At 44.4% G+C, this 19,904-nt stretch overlaps 2 protein-coding genes across 2 annotated transcripts; one reads left to right on the top strand and one right to left on the bottom strand.

The window, feature by feature from the left end:
* Nucleotides 1–2,771: 2,771 nt before the first annotated feature.
* On the top strand, nucleotides 2,772–7,620 carry LOC120650285 (serine/threonine-protein kinase STY13-like). Its single transcript, XM_039927336.1, has 7 exons — nucleotides 2,772–3,331; nucleotides 3,442–3,963; nucleotides 5,941–6,062; nucleotides 6,253–6,461; nucleotides 6,546–6,720; nucleotides 6,828–6,962; nucleotides 7,089–7,620. The coding sequence occupies exons 2-7, from the start codon at nucleotides 3,675–3,677 to the stop codon at nucleotides 7,293–7,295; spliced, it is 1,137 nt and encodes a 378-aa protein (XP_039783270.1). The 5' UTR covers nucleotides 2,772–3,331; nucleotides 3,442–3,674; the 3' UTR covers nucleotides 7,296–7,620.
* Nucleotides 7,621–11,422: 3,802 nt separating this feature from the next.
* Nucleotides 11,423–12,861, bottom strand: LOC120650284 (F-box/LRR-repeat protein At3g48880-like). Its single transcript, XM_039927335.1, has 2 exons — nucleotides 12,270–12,861; nucleotides 11,423–12,173 (listed from the first exon to the last, which is right to left on the bottom strand). Exons 1-2 carry the CDS (start codon nucleotides 12,662–12,664, stop codon nucleotides 11,678–11,680), a joined length of 891 nt encoding a protein of 296 aa, XP_039783269.1. The 5' UTR covers nucleotides 12,665–12,861; the 3' UTR covers nucleotides 11,423–11,677.
* Between the last annotated feature and the right edge of the window lie 7,043 nt (nucleotides 12,862–19,904).

Raw genomic sequence — 19,904 nt, 5'->3', positions numbered from 1 at the left:
CCGCAGGCGAGATTCTGAATTTCTGACCATACATCAGGTTCTCGGGGCCATCGCTTGCTATTTGCGCCTGCGTAAAGAGACTTTTTTTTTTCAGTGCTGGGTGATCTTGGCTTTCTGGCGGCACCACAAGATAAGGGTGCGTTTAGTTCCCAAAAATTTTCACCCAAAAATTTTCACCTCCCCTTTAAACAAATGTATGAAGCACTAAATATAATTAAATAATAAAACTAATTACACAGTTTGGATGTACATGACGAGACGAATCTTTTAAGCCTAATTCGTGCATGATTAGTCATAAGTGCTACAGTAACCCACATGTGCTAATGACGCGGTCAAAGGCCTCAAAAAATTCGTCTCGTGGTTTCCAAGTGAGTTCTGAAATTAATTTTTTAATTAGTGTCCGAAAAATCCTCCCGACATCCGGTCAAAGTGTTGATTTGACATCAAAAAATTTTGGATGGGAAACTAAACGGGCCCTAAGTTAGTGGAGCGGAAGCTCTGTCGCTGTCGACATACGGCCTTACGGGCTGTGCTTGCTAGGTCCTGACGTAAGACCAGATGTTACCTGTCTAATTGCTTTTCCATGCCATAGCCGGCGCATCATTCCTGCAACGATAAGCGGTGGAGCGCAATTAGAACACACACGGAGCACAGTGTGTGTTCTAATTGCACGCCTCTATACTATGTACTCATACTTTTCAGAAATATTCTGTACTCACGGATCCTGAAAAAGTAATGGATCTTAGGCCGTGTTTAGTTCATTTTACCAAAAAAAATTGAAACATAATCATATTATTTCGGAGTACTAAATGGAGTCTATTTATAAAAATTTTTGCACGGATGGGTCGTAAATCGCGAGACGAATCTAACGAGCCTAATTAATTTATAATTAACAGATGGTTGTTGTAGCATCACTATTGTAAATTATAGATTAAGTAGGCTCATAGATTCATCTCACGATTTACAATCTATTTGTACAAAAAAATTAAAAATAGACTTCATTTAGTATTCCGAAATAATAAAATTGTCTTTGATGTGATGGGTGTAAAATTTTAAGAGGTGGATCTAAACAAGGCCTTAGAAAATCTCAGACGGGTAGGAGCAATGGAGAAGGGGAAAGACTTGGTCGCCTCTCATAATTAGTGTTACCTGCCATGCTGTCGTTAATTTAATGCTGCATGCAGACGATTAGGAAAGGCAACAATCAAAGAGGGCAATACGTATGAATTTGTTGCGCTTCCATAGATCTCTCGAAATTAAGGGGGTCGTTTACTTTCGAAAAAACAATTAAGGTCTTGATTGAGCTAAAATCCCATAGACGGGATGAATTTCAAATGTTTACATACCTTATGGGGAGAGTACATAGAAGGAAAACAAGAAAGCAGGCAATGGCAGCAGCATAACGTTCTCCTCAATATAGGCATCTAGTAAAATACTCCCTCCGATTTTTTTTAAATGACGTTAGGACATCAACCTTTAGCTTATTTGTAGTGTAAAGTTTTGTCTGAAATGTCAAATATTAAGATATGGAGGTAGTATATTGATAGGGGCATTATATTCGCATATCTGACTGCTAAATTCTAGGCGCCACTTTTTTCGAAACAGATTAGGGCAAGTACATTGGTCTAGTCTAATAGTTGGTCTCATGCATTGTCATATCATCTTGAGACGATGTAATAGATAATACATACAATGAATTGTCTTTTAAATAGTCGCATAATAAGTATTAATTTCATAATTTGCACAAAAAAAGAAATATTGTGGGTTGTATGGCAACAACTCGTACATTGGTGAGAAATTTGTAGTCCTAAATTTAGCCTATAGGCAGTTGTCTCGTGAAACAACCACATTGTTCTCTCTCCTCCCTCTCTCTTCGCCACCTAGTCAAAATTCTACATGGACTTGCATGAAACGATCTATGAGACCGTTGATGTGTAGCAATGTATATGCCCTTAGAGAGTAGATGTTCACCTCGTCTTATAGTGCTATCTCCCATACTAAATAAAATAAGTGGCGTTACCATTTATCTAGGAAACAAATCAAAAGTTTTTTTAGAATATCTGAGCCAAATTGCTTTCAATAAAAGCAGGAGGTTTCCGTTGTAAAAAAAAAAAGCTGAGCCAACATATATCACTCAAAAAACTGCAATTCAACATTCAGCTTAGATTATGAAATGTAAGATGTTAACCTTAAAAAACGAAAACGTGAATAATGAGGCCCTGTTTAGTTGGTGAAAAGTTGTTGGTTTGGATACTGTAACACATTTCGTTGTTATTTGACAAATAATATCTAATTATGAACTAATTGTGCTTAAAAGATTCATCTCGTGCTAATCAGTTATACTGTGTAATTAGTTATTTTTTAACTGCATTTAATGCTCCATGTAATGTCCGAACATTCAATGTGACGGGTACTGTAGAAAATTTTTGGAGAACTAAACAGGGCCTGAGTAACTGAGTACTCCATACCCTTTAGAAAAGTAAAACAATCGTGCAATCAAGCTAACATTTTAAGAAACGGGTAACACTATTGTTTTTTTTATCAAGGGAAATACTACTATAGTAGATCGTATTACATTCCGAAAAAGAATTATTGCACTATCTGATTGATTAGAATATGTTTACCCAATGCATACGTCAAATATTCTTTTTGCAAAAGATGTCGTCCAAAAATGGAAAATAATTATAATCGCCTCAAATTCATGCAACTTTGCCCCAAAGTCAAATAAAGTATCTCCTCAATAATTAGCCAAACCTCTTTGACTGAAAATCAAGCATCCACAGCGATAATCGATAATCTTCAGCGCATGCCGTAGACGGAAGAAAAATCTCTCGCCTGCAGCTTTGGACCGTGGCGACGCAGCATATCCTCGGTTCCTCGCGGCCGCTAGAGACGTGGCCTAGAACAAGGGAGCCGGCAGGCGGCAGCGCGAGCGGACGGGCCTAAGCGGGCGCAGCTGCTGGTGGCCGTAGCAATAAACTATCCCGCCCCTACCGGCTCTCGGCATCGCCACTACGCTAGCTTCGTCAACACCGCGGCCGCCCCACCTCCGAGCGCCAATTCCCGGCCAAATCGGAGGAGCTTCGAGTCCACGAATCCACGGCTCCTTCCCGGGGGCAAATCTTGCGCCGATTGGCCGTCCCGCCGAGTCCTGCGTTCTTGCGGGTTGGGGGTCAGGTCAATCTGGCCTCTGGTTGCTTGGATTCCAGTGGTCGGCGCCCCCAGCTCGCGATCTTTCCTGCTGGTTTCGTCAGCCGCTGGTCAACTTGGCCGGTCGGTTTTGGTCTCCGGGGGCTGTTCGGCTTCGGGCTGCCACCGTCGCTTTAGTTCGGTAATAAAGCCGCGATCTTTCTTTGCTTGTTGGATCCACAATTTTTTCGTGTCTTTCTCCTTCCAGGTCACGGTCTAATTTGGGGAATTCTGTTTGGTACAAATCTCCAGTCAGTCTCCGCCAAGATTTCGGCAATCTTCCTGTCAAAGCCCGCCCAAGATTTGATTGAAGCTTTACCAGTTCTTGGATTCGTTTTTTCGGCACAACAAGCCGGTTCTTGTGTCGTCTCTGGTGCTGCAAGTATGTTCTGTGGCACACCGGGTCTCTAGTAAAGAGTCCGTCTGTTGTTAGTTTAGGGACTTCCGGCATCGTTCCTGGAAAGTTGCTCTCGGCCCCTGCGGCGATGGCATCTAGCACCAGCGAGATGCCCGAGGCAAAGGCGAAGCTGAAGAGGTCCGGGAGCACGGGAAGCAAAGATACATATGTGCGAGCTGACAAGATTGATCTTACGAGCCTTGACATCCAACTTGAGAAGCAGCTCACCAAGACCTGGGGTAAGGCCAGCCTCAAGTCCCAGGGGCCCAAGGAGGAGTGGGAGATTGATCTTGCAAAGCTGGAGATCCGCTATGTCATCGCGCAGGGGACTTATGGCACCGTGTATCGTAGCACCTATGATGGTCAGGACGTTGCAGGTATCTATCATCTAGCTCTCCCTGTTTCAAAATGCTCGATAATGCTGCTGTGCTGATTTACAAGCTGATTTCTGTAATTGGTAGTCTTCTGATGTCTTATGTATTCATGTGACATAGCATACTATATGATCTTAGAGGATCGAAAGAATGCATGTGTGTGTTGGTTATATGATAGATACATTTATTGAGACTAGTAGTTCCATTAGCTTACTTTTGAAGTTTATTCCACATCTGACCTGTCAAACAAGAGCCTTAATTGTTTCGACTTATGTGGAAAGTAATACCTGGCAGCACTAGCTCTTATTCGAAATTTGTCTTAAGCATTTGTGTATAGCACAATTCTGCATAGCCTTTTGCTTACAATGTATCTACTGTGCTTTTGTGCAACTTCATTTTTGTTCACTCTCTTTGCAACTTCTGATATGCCATATCTGAATGGTGCTCTCTAGGAATTAGGAATATGGTTGCCTTTTTGTCGAGCAGAATCTTATGCTAGTCACAACTTATGTTTCAACTGCATTGCATCTGTCCTCAATGACTTGGTAGTTAAGTTGGTGAAAAGTCTGTTTCTTGAAAGAAGTTCAGTAAGATAATAACTGTGGCCTGGTCCTGAACCCTTAACGCTCTATGCTTGCCATGCCTAGAATTTAGAACATACATGTTTGCTTTTGCATATTTTCATGCTCGCACTTGATGATCTTGCACATGACTAATCTAAGTGTACTCTTTCTGGACTTCCCTAAACCCCAAATTATTGTAATTATGCTTTGTGTTCTCTTCTTCACTTTAATTTGCGTTTCCATGCCTAGAATTTAGATTATACATGTTTGCTTTTGCATATTTTCATACTCGCACTTGATGATCTTGTACATGACTAATCTAAGGGTACTCTTGCTGGACTTCCCTAAAACCCAAATTATTGTAACTATGCTTTGTTTTCTCTTCTTCCCTTTAATTTGCGTTTTTCACCTTTGGGCTGCCCCATGTGGCCATGTCAATTTCCTGTCAGTTATAGATGTTCCAACATTCACCTCTTTCATTTTATTTTGTTTTTAGACACCTATTATTGAATCAATTGATCCTTCAAGTCCTTGGTAGTACTTTGGAAATTGATGCGCAAATTAATGTTTTGTTGAATCTTTCCACAATTTGGAACATTGCTGTAGGCTGTAGCCTTCTCAACATTAGGTCGCTGGGATATGGCATTGTTGTGCTTGTCAATAGTAGATAAGCCACTGCTGTGTTCATCAATAGTACAATATGTGATATGCCAGTGTTGTGTTCTTCAATAGCAGATATGTGACTAGAACAAATAACAAGGCCGCCTGAAGCTCATACGTGCTACTTTTTACTGTCTGTTTTCAGTTCCAGATTCAGATTTTATCCTTTGGCCCAATTCAGTTTCCTTCATCTAAATTTGTGATCTTGATTTACAAATATGTGGTTTCTAGTCCATGGAGCACACCACTTCCTCTTGTTGATTTATAATATCATATTATCATTTTGTTTCGATAGGTTGAGGATGGTAACATGCTATGCACACTTAAATGTTGTACAGCTATGGTGTACTGGGATTTTGGACTCCTTTTTTTCTTTTTTGTTCTTGTTCTTAACGATTTCTATAGTCTATAGAGTTGAGATCCACATACGTTCACCTTTGGGCTAGAACAAGTAACAATGCTGCCTAAGCTTATTTTCTTACTTCCATTTGGAGTGCCTTTGTTGCTAAATTAAGATTATATCCTTTGGCCCAATCCTATTCTCCATCTAAAACCTAAAGATCTTCATGTTATAGTGTTCTAGAATTTGGGACTCTTTTGTTGTCTTTAATCATTTTATAAAGCTTAGATATATGTACTTTCACCGTCCGAATATGATGCTTCATCTATTTTCCATTATTACTGTTCACATATGTGTGCATTATATGCGCACAATTCCACGGGACAAATAAATAATATTCATTTCTGATACATGCAGTTAAGCTTTTGGATTGGGGAGAAGATGGTTTTGCTACAGAAGCTGAAACTGCTGCTTTGCGAACATCATTTAAGCAGGAGGTTGCTGTTTGGCATAAGCTCAGCCATCCTAATGTTACAAAGGTGAATATTTTCACACATAAACCTATGCAGCTTCATGTCTTTATAAATGCTTATTCATATAGTAAATGTGCTAGTCCTTAGCTTACTGATTACCAAAATTCACCCATTACAATATAGCTGGTATCGACCATAGCTTTCTTCTTCTGGGCTATTTGACAAGTACTCAAATGCAGTGTTACTTATTTTGCAGTTTGTTGGTGCATCTATGGGGACCACAGATCTTAAAATTCCTGCCAACAATTCCAACGGTGATGCACGCACTAACTTGCCAGCAAGAGCATGTTGCGTTGTGGTAGAATATCTCGCTGGAGGAACTTTGAAGCAATATTTGATAAAGAACAGCCGAAGAAAGCTTGCCTACAAAGTTGTGGTTCAGCTTGCTTTGGATTTGGCCAGAGGGTAAAGATCACTTAAACTCAACTCATCGACATGCACTATTTATCTCTGAATACACTGTTAACTATCTGAAACTTCTGTTTGCAGATTGAGCTATCTACACTCAAGAAAGATTGTACACAGGGATGTGAAATCCGAAAACATGCTTCTCACTCCACAGCGAAACCTTAAGATTGCTGATTTCGGTGTTGCTCGTGTTGAGGCTCAGAATCCAAAGGACATGACTGGTGCAACAGGCACACTTGGTTATATGGCCCCAGAGGTACTTACTGGACTGGCCTTTTTAATCTGTTCTGATCCATAATGTGTAGTATTTTCAGTTATTTGAATGCTAAAAAGAAACTTTCTGTTCTTTGTATGTTCTAACAGGTACTTGATGGTAAACCATACAACAGGAAGTGTGATGTTTACAGTTTTGGCATTTGCCTGTGGGAAATCTATTGCTGTGACATGCCGTATCCAGACCTTAGTTTTGCTGATGTCTCATCCGCTGTTGTCCATCAGGTTTGCCCTGTGTTTCATATATGCAATTGTTTCTTCCCACATATAATGTGCACAGTTACCCCAAAAAAACATATAATGTGCACAGAACACATTCTTACATTAACTATTCCTTTGTTTTGTTGGCAGAATTTGCGCCCGGACATTCCTCGCTGCTGTCCAAGCGCATTTGCTAATGTTATGCGGAAATGCTGGGATGCAAACCCAGATAAACGCCCTGATATGGATGAGGTGGTACAGCTTTTAGAGGCTCTTGACACGAGCAAAGGCGGTGGCATGATACCGGATGGTCAATCATCGGGATGCTTATGCTTCACCAAGGCTCGTGGTCCATAGTTCTTTTCATGATATCTTCTTCCCTCAGCTACAATTTGCCCATGTAAATGAATGGGGCATGACATGCTTCCTGTTGCCACCTGCTTAGTCGGTGCTGACAGTCGTTCATGGTTGTGACGCCACCTTGATGCGTCGACTACAGGCCTACAGCTCTCTCGTATGACCTTTGGGGTCAAATGCTCTTTTTCTATACAAGTGTTATTATGTAATTGTGGTTCCAAAGAGATTTCGGGGTATACGGAGTTACACTCTTGGAAATGCTACCTTTCTGTGTCCATTTTATATCCATTGGTGAATATAGATCTTTACCTTTTCCCTTTTACCATTCACGAATCATGCGAAGAATTGAGGAAAAGAATGGGCAGAAATAAATTTGGTGTATTCAGATCGGTATGCTTTGTAGTTTCTCAAAAGCTTGCTACACACTGAAACAGTAGCTCCTTCGTTCTCCTCGTTCTCTTTATTACTGCCATTTCCTGTTCGTGCTAGTTTGTTCTGTTCTGTTCCGGCCGTGTTCCTTCGTTTGCACTGGCCTCCTTTTTACGTGCCCCCGTGGCCCATCCCTTCCTATCTTACTTTCTCTTCTGGCGAAGGAGGAAAAACACAAGATTACAAACACCATAGCTTCGAAAAAAACAACACAAGAAACGACACCGATCGGCATGATATTTATTAACGTGGTTTTGCTACGGTACTCCAAAATAACCGTAGATCTTGAGCGTGAAAATGAAGTATTACCTCCTAGGAGGTAATAGTATTTATATATATTTAATTCTAAAAATAGAGAAAATATAGGAACTAACTTCCTATTAGATCTAACCTCTTAAAGATCTAACGGGACAAATAAAGTTTCATTGTTTTAACGTGACACAGTTTCTTGAGCATGCATGGTGGCTGTTTATTCCAGAGTGCGTATGAAAGAATTTCGTTTTTTAATGTGAACGTCAGAACATGTCAGCTCACCAAGAAGATCTGAGGCACCTGCTTGACATACGCATCCCAATTGCTACTTGTCCCATCAAATGGCCAATTAATTTTTTACTGAACGTGATATGGTTAATGGGTTGACACTTTAGAGAAAAACAATAGCATGTGACGTTAATTAATTCTAAAAATAGGAAAAAATATCTTATTAGATCAACTTATAAAAGCATGAGTGTATCATATAAATCGATTAGTTTTTCCTAACGTGAATGTTGAATGTGACATGGATCTGTTCATAACAAAAACGTGACATGGGAAACATGTGAAGGCAGTTTTGCTTAATCTGCGAGTATGATGGCCAGTCTCGCCTACCATACACTTGAAGATTTGGATATTTTTATGGCAAGTACCAAACAAGTACTCCTGTAAGTGTGATTTGAAACATACAATATTTGCTTGTGTTGAGATGGCCGGTATTTTTTTTCACGATGCGTGTGCGTGAGGAGCTGGCTCTCCGTGCATGAGAGCAGATAGGAAACGGAAGCTGCATGATTTGCGGAATGTTGTTGGGATTTTTCTCCTATTTATTTTAATTACTTAATAAATGAACATTCTAAAAATCAACGGCTGTGATTTCTTTCGACTCTCTTACCTCGTAGGAGGTAATTGGAGTACCGTAGCAAAGCCCTTATTAACGAGATACAACCTTGCAGCTTACCTGCTCTATGAAAACAGCATCTGCATCGACAACAAGATACTGTCACTGCCACGCTTAGACCGCCGTAGCTTCCCAAACCACCAATTAAGTGTCTCGCGGTTACAACCATAATGCCATCTATCTCTAATCCATAGTACAGTTCAAGTTCTACCTTTCACCTAAATTATACACATATTTGACACAAATCTAGCAATATATATGTTAGGCATCTCCTTCACTCCAACGATTCTACAGACGCGATCATTGCAGTGGAGGCACTAGTTTCAGAGATCTACCAGCTGCCTGATTCGATCACTGAAAATAATTCCACCCACCAGACACAACACAACAACCAAAAGACTTTCGCTCGCTACTAGCAAACAGATTTTTCTTTCTCATAGGGTTATTGACCTATTTATCTGTAGCTACGCAGCTCTGCTTTTGAACAGTCTCAGCCACTAGTGTTCAATGCACCGAAAGCTTCAAGATCGTGCTGAAGAAAAAATGCAATGCGAATAGAGGCTTCTCAAGTCAGGACGCAAGATCGGAGGATAGTAGGTAGCGAGTGTGGCATCATCTCCAGATAATGCTTTACTGACGACATTGCTCTCATCCTAAGGTAACGGAGATGGAGTCACTGCTAGCCTTTTCATCGTTTTTTGCTTGGAGCATCCCATTCTCTGTCGTCATTGCCTTCATCCTCACAAATTAAAAAAGAAAGTCACCAATGCCAATGCCATTGCCATTGTCCATCCAGATACCATGGGTCGATTACTTACTGTATATCCTGCATCAATACATTGCATCAGCTGTTCTCTTGTATAATACAAGTGGTTTCTTCAACGAGTGGCCTGATTCTACAAAGATAACTTACATCACTCAGGCAAAGATACATTAGTATCATCAATCCTGCTCTGCACGGTTTCAAATAGGGATTCAATTTGACTATCATATAAGCAGCACATCTGTGTATATTTAAATTTTGTTAATTGGTTTTACAATTGAACGAGCTGTTAATTAGGTCGTACTTTGAAGATCACATGGACACCAAGATTGGTTACCCTATACATGTAGCAACACATAAGATTATTTCCATGCAAACAGATAATACTGTAGTTAAAAATTTGCTATTCCGTGCCCTCTGACATAATCTATTGGGTAGACTTTGCAGGTGAGCAAGTCATTGCTATGATTTTTGAGCTGTTTATGTCCTTTCAGTGACCAGATATGAAAGCGATGCAGCAAAGGTGTCCATTTTCTGGAGGAAAGAAAGAAACAAAACAAAGTTTTATACTACATTACAAAAACAAATGACCCTATCAGTGCTGACAAACATTAAAAGGTCAAAATTTTCTTCGAGCAAAATAAGTAAAATTCACAATGCAGAAGTAAATATAAAGAATGAAGCACCGATCTGGGATTTGTTAAATCAGTGCTTGATATTTCGGAAGAATGTGTGTTGCATATATATTTTTAGGAAAAAGAATTGCTCATACAGGAGAAAATATTGTTTGGCATCAGTTGTCGAGACAAAGTTGTAAAGATTTCCTGCACTATGATCCGATATGTATGAACAGATGGTACGCTTGGACAATTTCTGAGTGGACGTCCACCCAAAAATAGTGAACAAATTTATATGAACGAACTGAGTGAACAAATGCCGTCTGGATCAGAAATTAAATCAATTTATTTTGTGCAATCAAGACATCCTAGAAGGTTATACCTGGTCCTTGAATTATAGTAGCTCACACATAAATTCTTTGGTCAAGATTTGCTGCAGCTTAAATATGAAAGGAAAGGAGTAATTGACTTTACTTAATTATTCGAAAGCTATTTTCAGCTATGTTCATTTTTATTTCAGAAGGGAAAAAAAGAACAAGGTATTCTGCTTTTAGACCAACTCTTATCAACGAAAGGTCCATCACATTCACGGACGGCAAACATTTGCAAATATAAAATGTTTTCTTGACCTTGGAGGGACATGAGTAGAAATACCTTTTCCGCAACTCCTGTTTTCAAGTCAAATGTTGAAAAGTAGCAGGCACCTTTCAGATGTAGTGTGCTATGCATAATGTTTTTCTTTGAATTTTGGAGCACGTACGTGATTATTGTAAGTGCAATAAATTGGGGAAGCGAGCGGAATTCGGAAACTTAGAACTGGACTTGACGTACACACGCGCCCGGGCTCTATCGATCATCTTAAGTTTCATGTTTCATCAAGCTTAAACAAGTGGTTCCCTAAACTCTTCTTGGACGTACGTCTTGACTAAGTTGTTCGTGGAAGGGCTCGCAATCTCCCTTGCCACCACTGTTTCGCGTCGTCAGTTCGTCACGACGTGAACTCCTAGCAATTCCTTTGTTTTATTTCCCTTCTCTTTTGAAGGAGCTTCTTTTCTTCCTATTCCTTTATCACTCACATTTCTACAGTCACACTCACACAGCAGCAGCTAGCCACTAGCCAGCTAGCGCTAGTGAACTTTGGGAGTGCATGCAAATTAAACGGCAATGATGCAGGTACACCAAAATATCGTACCAGAAGGCAGGCAATGCAAAGGTGTGTGAACCGAAAGATCCATCCCAAAACAAAGACCGGCCGGTCCCTCTAATTTATAATAACTTTTCTAGAAACCATCAGATTAATTACCAATGCCAGCATGAGTGCGCATTGATTACGCTCTCCATCCCTTTCTCGCTAGCTAGCTGTACACGGCAAAGCGTACGACACGAGCACCACCGATCGGCGATCGGGCAAGCACGCAGATCACATCACGTCGACGTAGGAGGAGTCGCAGAGGTCGTCGCCGGCGGCGAGCTCGTCCTGGAGCTCGTCGATCATCTTGGACCCTGCGACGTCGAAGCGCTCGATCCGAGCCCCGCGCCTGGCCACCTCCTCGTCGCCCTCGTCGAAGCCGACGCAGCCCCGCGCGCTGAGCTCCCGCAGGCCGCGGCAGCCGGCGAGGATGGTGAGCAGCTCCTGCCGGGGCAGGTAGGAGCGGTCGAGGCAGAGGGAGCGGAGCCCCGGCAGGGAGCGCGCCAGCGCCGCGGCGTCCTCGGGCTTGACGGCGCCCGAGGTCTGGAGGCTGGCGAAGCGCGGGCAGTGCCGGCCGAGCTGCGCGGCGAGGGCGGGGAAGGAGGCGCCCGGCTTGGCGTCGAGCTCCAGATGCTCGAGCAGCGGCCACCGCAGGACGAGCTCCGCCAGGCGCGCCTCGTCGCCGGCGGGGAGCTGCGGGAGCGCCAGGCGCCGCAGCCTCGGGCACCTGCAACGACACCGACGCGCGCGCGCGTCTGATCATCAGAACTTGCAACGGCGACAGGCAGGAGTGAAGCGGCGCGCGGCGCGCATAGCAACTTACTGGAGCGAAATGCAGTCGAGGTCGGCGGCCGGCGAGGCGAGGAGCGGCGGGAGCGCGAGGTCGTCGGCGGAGCCCCGCGCGCGGGCGAGGCAGAGGCTGAGGAAGCCCGCGAGCTGGAAGCGCGGCACGCCGTAGCGGCGCGCGAAGGCGGCGGCGAGGGGCGCCCAGGGCATGAAGCGGGCGACGTGGTCCCGGCGCAGGTCGAGCGCGCGCCACAGGGACGGGTCGGCGGCGGCGCGGCGCCAGCCGCGGCACACGAGCGGGGCCGCCGCGGCCAGGTCCTCGAGGTCCAGCCGCCGGAACACGTGCGCCAGGCAGTCCGTCTCCATGTCCGCCCACGGCGGCGGCGCCGCGCTGCCGGCTCCGACGGGGAGCACCGCCGCCGCTTCGCCCATGGCCGCAGGCCGCGGACGACGACCCCTATGCCGCCGCGCGTGAAGGAGGGGTGGGGAGGTGGAGGCTCCTCCGACTCCGAGTTGCTGGGGAGGCGACGGGACGGGACGCGCGATGGGCGGGGGAGCTGCGGGGTTAATTGTGATTAGACTTGGTAATGGTGGTGGTGATGGTGGTGGGGATCTGACAGCCTGAGAGCGGCGGCCGCCTTTATAAAGCGGCCGGGGCCGGGCCGCCGGGGCAGCTTCCGACACCGATGGCCCGCGCGGTTGCTGTGGGTTCGGGGGCCAGCGCACGTGCCACGCGCGCCGCGCGTACATGGTAGCTACGACGCCGTCGCCGTGGACGCTGGGCACGGTGGTCGCGGCACGGCACCCCCACTCCGCGCGCGATCCTTGTTGGTCTCGGCGTCTTGCATTTGAATTCTCCTCCGTCACGGGCGGCTGCTAACCTGACGCTGACGGTGTCGTCGTCGCCGCCGCACGCTGTCAGCAGGAGGCGCCACTTGGTTTGGAGCTTCGCCGAACGCCTGTCCGTCCGGGACGGGACCGTGTGCGGCTCGGTGCATGTCCGCTTCCACGGCTTGTCGCTGTGCACGAAAAATACCGCGTCTCGTGGCAAAAACGAACGAAAAATCTAGGCGCGCACTAGCAACTAATAATGCCGGGGACGGGGAGAATCATTAGGGGGGTAAGTGCGTGTGACGATCGCGCACCGAGCTTGCATTGGTTAGGCGTGAGCGGGGCCGCGGGGGGCAGCACATCCCAAGTTACACGCACGCGTTTCAAAGCATTGCGAGCAAGTCACGGACGGGCTAGAGCTCTCGTCTCTTTCTGATTGCAGCCGAGCCTCCTGGTGGTGTGGTGGTAGGTACAGGCACATATACACAGGGCGGAGCCAGCCGCAGCAGCCACCGGTGTCAGCACCATTAGAATTAGAGATCGATGTCAGCTCACCGAATGAACAGTATGAAACAGTATTTTATTACTGGTTTTGGAGAGAGTCATCAGTGTCAACTGACAACAACAACTACATGTAGCTCCGCCCCTTATACACACATGCTAGTCGGCAAATTAAGCTCATGCTTTGAACGCTAACTCACCTGCTGGATACTATATATTATATTCTCATTGCATTGCTTCACCAGAAAAAAAAAAGTTCAAAATTACGGTCCTCCAAGTCGGAAAGTAGTAGGTCGAAATTGTCCAAATTTGGTTGGTGCACGTCGTACCAGGGTCCGGTCCCTGGAGTTGGATCAAACAGAAGTGGTCGTTTCCTGAGTTAATTATATATTCTCGTTCCGTCTCAAAAGACAAAAAGTACGTGTGAACTCAAGGACAACGAGCAAAAAAGTGTGAGATTCTTCTTCTGAAAGAAAATCCTAATCAGCGCGAACACGCCCGTGAATTGTGGCACGCCCTGAGGGCTACCAAACCAGAAAGATGATAAACGTGTATTTGCTAATGGACATCAAGGTCCACACTTGTTATGGGCAGCTAGTGTCGGATCTGCAATTTTGAATTTTTGATACGCCAAAGGTACCAGTGGATACCACATGTACATGCGCGCATAAAGTGGATGCGCATATCTACTTCCATATCAAGATCAAAGTATCAAACTTCAAACACACTGGCCAAAGCAAAAAAAAAAAGGTTTTAACTAAACACGTGTCAAACTTAACACCGCCAGCAGCGCAAAAGGAAAAAAAAAACTATAAATGAGAGAGAAACATAAAGGTCGCGAAAATGAGAGAGAAACATAAAGTATATGTAACCAAAGTGTATATATCACAACCATATAAGGATAAGAAAATAAATTTATGTCTGTTTTGTGATAGTATATGCACAAATGAAAGAGATGGAGAAATAAGTAATTTTGAGTAGATGTGGGCTCATCATGAAACCTCCAGTGAGAATGGCCTAATCATAACTGGGGTATTTCGCAAATTACTACTAGCCCGTGTAGGATTTACAGATGCTTGATGGACAAGTGCACATAACTCTAAATAAAACTTGTATTTGCTTAAGAGAATACTTTCTATGATCATAATTTTATATCACATAAAAAATGCGAATAAGAAAGTGCTGGTAAAAGTCTTATTGTAATGAAAGATATGCCTGATATATAAATATATGTGCTAAACGTCCAATTGGCATTTCGGAGTTCGGACCTGATTTGTTGGGTGCCAAAATGTGCCCCGTCAAAGTATGGGCAAACCTATAAATTTTGGCATTCGTTTGGTTGAACTTCAAAATTTTTTAAATGAATTCCAAAAAGATAGCATGACTCAAGTCGGCAACGTTAAACTCACCCACATTTTGGCTGTTCGTGCCAGTGCCCTCTTGTATGGTACATGTATTTGGCATCAAACCAATTGATGGTCAAAATTTTGGCTATCATATATATTTTGTCACCCACCCACTCACCCAACCAATTGCTATTTTTGCCCCTTTGACAAATAAATTTGGCAGGGGCAAATTTTGGAACCCAGCCAATCTGGCTCTTCGTTTCTTTGCGATCATTGTTACTTGACCAAATGGACATGCACGAGACCTGAGCATCCAGAAACACGCGCGAAACTTCTAGAAGCTAGGGTTGGTGAATTTGTGGAAACAAGAAGGCATCGATCGGGCCCCCTCTGCCACGTAAAATTTCTCCGATCAGTGAATTAACTAACAATAATGTGTGTGTTCTTCTCGTGATCGATGATCTACCAATTCAAAGAGGGTCACCATCTCCCCATAATCTTTTTCCCGTGTGAATACACACGCAATGACACGATGAGACATACGAGCATCGATTGATCCGTCAGTAGTAGTGGTCGTCCAAAGGGCGGCCAATCCAACGCGAGCCAGCGATCGCATTTCGCTCTGTGATGAGGTGCCCATCTGTATACATATGGACAGGTCAAGACGTCAAGAAAGTGTCTCTCTGGTCATCGTCAGGTGGCGCACGCCTTCTAGAAGCCGCGGTGTCTTCTTCGTTACGAGTATGATGCAACCTTTCGTTTTGTTGTAAAGTTTAAAGCGACCATTTTTGTTCCTTGCAGGACTGGCGATCCGTCTTCTTGCCGTGTTTGTACCAAATTGGCAACATGTGCAGACTTGCTATCACGCCGTTCACAATCACAGGCTGCAGAACCAGAAGAAAAATCTTGGGGAAACCGATGGAATTATATTGAAGAATCATGTATATTGTACGCACTGCACGGATTATCCTTTTCAAATAGGCATATGAAAATTTGGGGAAGCGAGAATAGGATAGGATTAGTTCGAGTATACAGGTTGGACTATTGAGATGATGGAGTAGTCAAAGTCATGCCGTCTGATATATACAAGCTAGCTACTCCAGTACTAAGTTGCTGTAGACTAGGTACACGTAGGCATCTGGTCGTAAGGCAAGACCTAAGAAAGGATATATAATCCTTTATACTTGTATATATATATATACACTTTTTGATAGAGGAAGGACATAATATAGACGCTTCAGCTGTATTTTAAGAGCATCTCCAGCAGTTATCTCTCATACTTTATATATTTTCTTTCTCCATCACTAATAATATTTTTTACATTTTTGACAGCTAGTATTGTAGCAGATTACTTATAGGGTAGAGGGAGAAATTCCCTACATTTGGATATTGGTGATGGAATTGATAACCTGTTGGAGCACCTTCTTATTAGTAAAAGGACAGATTTTTAGTATTGAATAGAGGGATGAGTAATCTACTGGAGAAGCTACCCTCACCCTCAAGCACATCACCACACGCATGGACATACTTATTGCACTGATTAACATTTATAAACAACTAGGACAGATTGGGGAGCAAACTTTGATATTGACACGGATTACTGCAACTGAATACTAGATAGTTGCAGTAGTGAGACAATTAAAATTCGTCAAACCTGAGCTTTAATTTGGTTCTCCTTCGTACTACTACTACTCGTGTAGGATCTAGCTTCCTTCTTGATCCATTCACAAACCAGTACAAAAAAAAGGGGTAAATAAACACCGTGCTGTGATCAAGATTCACCAAACCGGTGGGAACCGGTCCGGTTTGACCGGTTACCGGTCAAACTGGTCCGGCCCGGTTCCGGTTTGGTTCGGTATGAAACCGGTCCAAATTCAAATTTTAAATTTGAATTCAAAAAATGAAAAATTCCCAAAAAAAATTCCTAAAAATACTTCAAGGTGCGACGAATCTAATGGTGTCAAATTTTCTCAAAAATTCGTTCATTTAGTATGGTTTGAGGAATTTATAAGTTAAATAAAAAAGAAAAAGAAAAAAAGTGGCGGCCCATTAAGGCCCATCGCGCGGCAGCGTGCATTTAACCTCGCGTCTAAGGACCAGAAGCCTCAGTCGCGCCTCCCTCATCCGCTCCCCCCTCATTGACTCCTGTCCGCCGCCAGAAATCGCCGTCCGCCTCCCGTCACCGGCTAGCCGCCCACGGAGCTCGGCTAACCGGTCTCCTCCACCGGCAAGCCGGACCGGTAGCAGATCTACCAGTCCCGACCGGTTAGCCGCCCGGGGAGGCCGGTTTACTGGCCCGGAGAGGCGGTAAACCGCCAACTAGCGGCGGTAAGCCGCGGTCAGGTAAGTTTTCCCCCCCTAGGATTTAGGTGTATTTAGATGTTTTGTTTAAGGATTTAGGTGTATGACTTAGGTATGTTCAGAATTTAGGGAAGATTTATTTGTATTACATGATTTTTTGCACTATGTAGTAGGTTTTAGGTAGATTTGATTTAGGTGTATTAGATGATTTTTGACACTATGACTTAGGTAGGAGTTATAATATTAGATGATATATTTTTGTTGTGCATGTATGCAGATAGACAATGGCAAGCAGAGATGTTGTATGGGAACACGGTGAAAATCTTTATCCCGGATGGCGATGTAACTATTGTCGTACGCAGAAAGGAGGAGGTGGTGCGACTAGATTGAAACAACATTTGGCTGGGCGCGGGGCAGAGGTGGTCCATTGCAGGAATGTGCCACCTGATGTGCGGGACTTCTTTCAGCGTGAGTTGGATAGGGCAAAGAAGGCAACTGCTGACCGGGCCCGAGAGAGGTTGAGACGGGAGAAGGTTGCAGCGGAGGGAAACTATCCCGGTGATGAAGAAGATGAGGAGGCTCAGGTGCAGCGTGTCATGGATCTATCGAGAGCGGAAGCAGAGTTCCGAAGGGGGGTGGAACAGAGAGGAGGTGCATATGAGCGTGGAGGGGGTAGTGGTTCGACGAGGGGGAATGTTATGCAGAGGATGTTTCGAAGGTCCACTTCGCAGAGGGAGAGTCCTGTGGTGGAGGACTATAACTTGGCAGCTGGTGGGAGAAGAGGAATGACGCAACCAAGGATTGATACAGGCTCCTGGACGCAGAAGGGTAAGAACGCAAAGGAAGCTATTGGTAAAGCTTGGTCAAAGTTTTTCCATATTGCAGGAGTACCTGGAAGACAGCCTGACAGTCCATACTTTATCAGCGCGGTTAAGGAGACACAGAAGTGGGGTAAGTTTTCTTTCATTGCAATGATACCTATGAGCTTACATTCTTGTATCTCATGATTTTCATATGGTTGCAGGTGAAGGTATCGCATCACCCACTGGACGGGATATTGATGGCAAGTACCTTGATCAGAATGAGCAAGACTTGAAGACGAGGTATGTAAAGTTTCAGAAAGACTGGCCCTTATTTGGCGTCACGTTGATGTGTGATTCATGGACTGGTCCGACGAGGATGAGTGTCATCAACTTTTTGATATATTGCAATAGGGTCATGTGGTTCCATAAGTCTATTGATGCGACTGGAAGAACTCAAGATGCTGCTGCTGGTACTGGTAGTGGTGGTACTCGTGGTGTTCGTTTCACAGATATACATTGCGCATATAAATAGACACATATTTCTGACTATGAGTATTGACTACTAATTATGAAATTTGGTTGATTGCAGGGGAGACTCAGTTCACACATGCTACTTAGGACACCGACCATGGAGTACCGCACTCGCAGAGGAGAACAGGTGGACCGACGGACTATGACAGTCCACAGCACTCTTCTTCCTCCTACAGCGATTTCAGGCATTCTTTTCACTACCACATTCCTGACATCAGCATGCAGCCACCGACGAGATGGGTGTACGAATGGGAAGACCCCCATTTTTATACTATGTTAGTTCAGGAATGGCAGACAACATCGGCGTGGACGGGCCAAACTTAGCAACACTACAAGGCTGAGCTGCTTAGAGTGCGAGGTATCGCTTTGATGTCCACCGCCGAATACCAAACCGTGTCCCAAATGGGGGTCTTCCCATTCCTACGTTGAACTTTCATTTCATGTGTATAGGTGTATGACTCCGTATTTGTATGCACGCTTATTACTATTGTATTTGTATGCATGATTATATATTATTGCTTTGGTAGGGTCATTTATATTAAAATGTGGATAGCTAATGCCGAAATTTCCTTTTATTTCACACCGGGAATCTATGTTTTAAGCGTCGGAAAACTGCTCGAAACCACCGGTATATCGGCCAAACCGGCCGGTAAACCGGAATAACCGGCCAGTTTGCCTCTAAGAACCGGCCCGTCCAAGTCACCGGTATACCGGCCAAACCGGCCGGTAAACCGGTCTAACCGGCCGGTATACCGGTTAGAACCGCTTCAACGGGGAAATTTGAATTCAAATTTGCGTTTGACAGGTTCCGACCGGTAACCAGCCTAACCGGACCGGTTAACCGCTACCGGACCCCGGCGGTTAGGCCGGACCGGTCGGAAAATGAAACCCTGGCTGTGATCAAGTGAGAGGCGAAATCTAAATTGTTTTTCATCAGCTCTCTTCAAATGGGAGAAAGAGGAAGGAAACAATAAGAGTGGAACATTGCACTTTTATAATGTTGCGTGTGTATGCTACTCAGAGGCCTGATGCAACTTAGATTAATAAATGAATAAATGCTACTATTTCTTTTTGATCCGCAGTCCTAACAATTAATAAATAAAGGGAGAGAAAGACTGGCAGAGCGATCGATATTCTTGAGCAGCTTTCTTTGTGCAAAGGAAGAGAGGGACAGACGGCGATGCTGATCTGTAATCTGCGTCGCGTCCTTTGCGGAAAGCGCCCGATTAGCCCCGGCCGCACCCAGCCATGGCCGGTTGCCATCATCATCACCAGATCAGCTCAAGGTAAACGTGAGGTCTTTCTTTAATCTCCGCCTCCCTTTCGTCCGGGAGTGGCCGGGCCGATTTGCATTTCCAG

This window comes from Panicum virgatum, chromosome 9K (assembly GCF_016808335.1).
Source record: "Panicum virgatum strain AP13 chromosome 9K, P.virgatum_v5, whole genome shotgun sequence".
In the NCBI taxonomy this organism is placed as follows: Eukaryota; Viridiplantae; Streptophyta; class Magnoliopsida; order Poales; family Poaceae; genus Panicum; species Panicum virgatum.
This window is presented reverse-complemented; position numbering and strand designations above follow the sequence as displayed.

Excerpts from the sequence above, each read along its gene's own strand:
- LOC120650285 (XM_039927336.1), top strand. The coding sequence starts at position 3,675 with ATGGCATCTAGCACCAGCGAGATGCCCGAGGCAAAGGCGAAGCTGAAG. Across the intron at positions 3,964-5,940 it reads TGATGGTCAGGACGTTGCAG|TTAAGCTTTTGGATTGGGGA; the intron begins GTATCTATCATC and ends TGATACATGCAG. Across the intron at positions 6,721-6,827 it reads TTGGTTATATGGCCCCAGAG|GTACTTGATGGTAAACCATA; the intron begins GTACTTACTGGA and ends ATGTTCTAACAG.
- LOC120650284 (XM_039927335.1), bottom strand. The coding sequence starts at position 12,664 with ATGGGCGAAGCGGCGGCGGTGCTCCCCGTCGGAGCCGGCAGCGCGGCG. Across the intron at positions 12,174-12,269 it reads CTCGACTGCATTTCGCTCCA|GTGCCCGAGGCTGCGGCGCC; the intron begins GTAAGTTGCTAT and ends GTGTCGTTGCAG.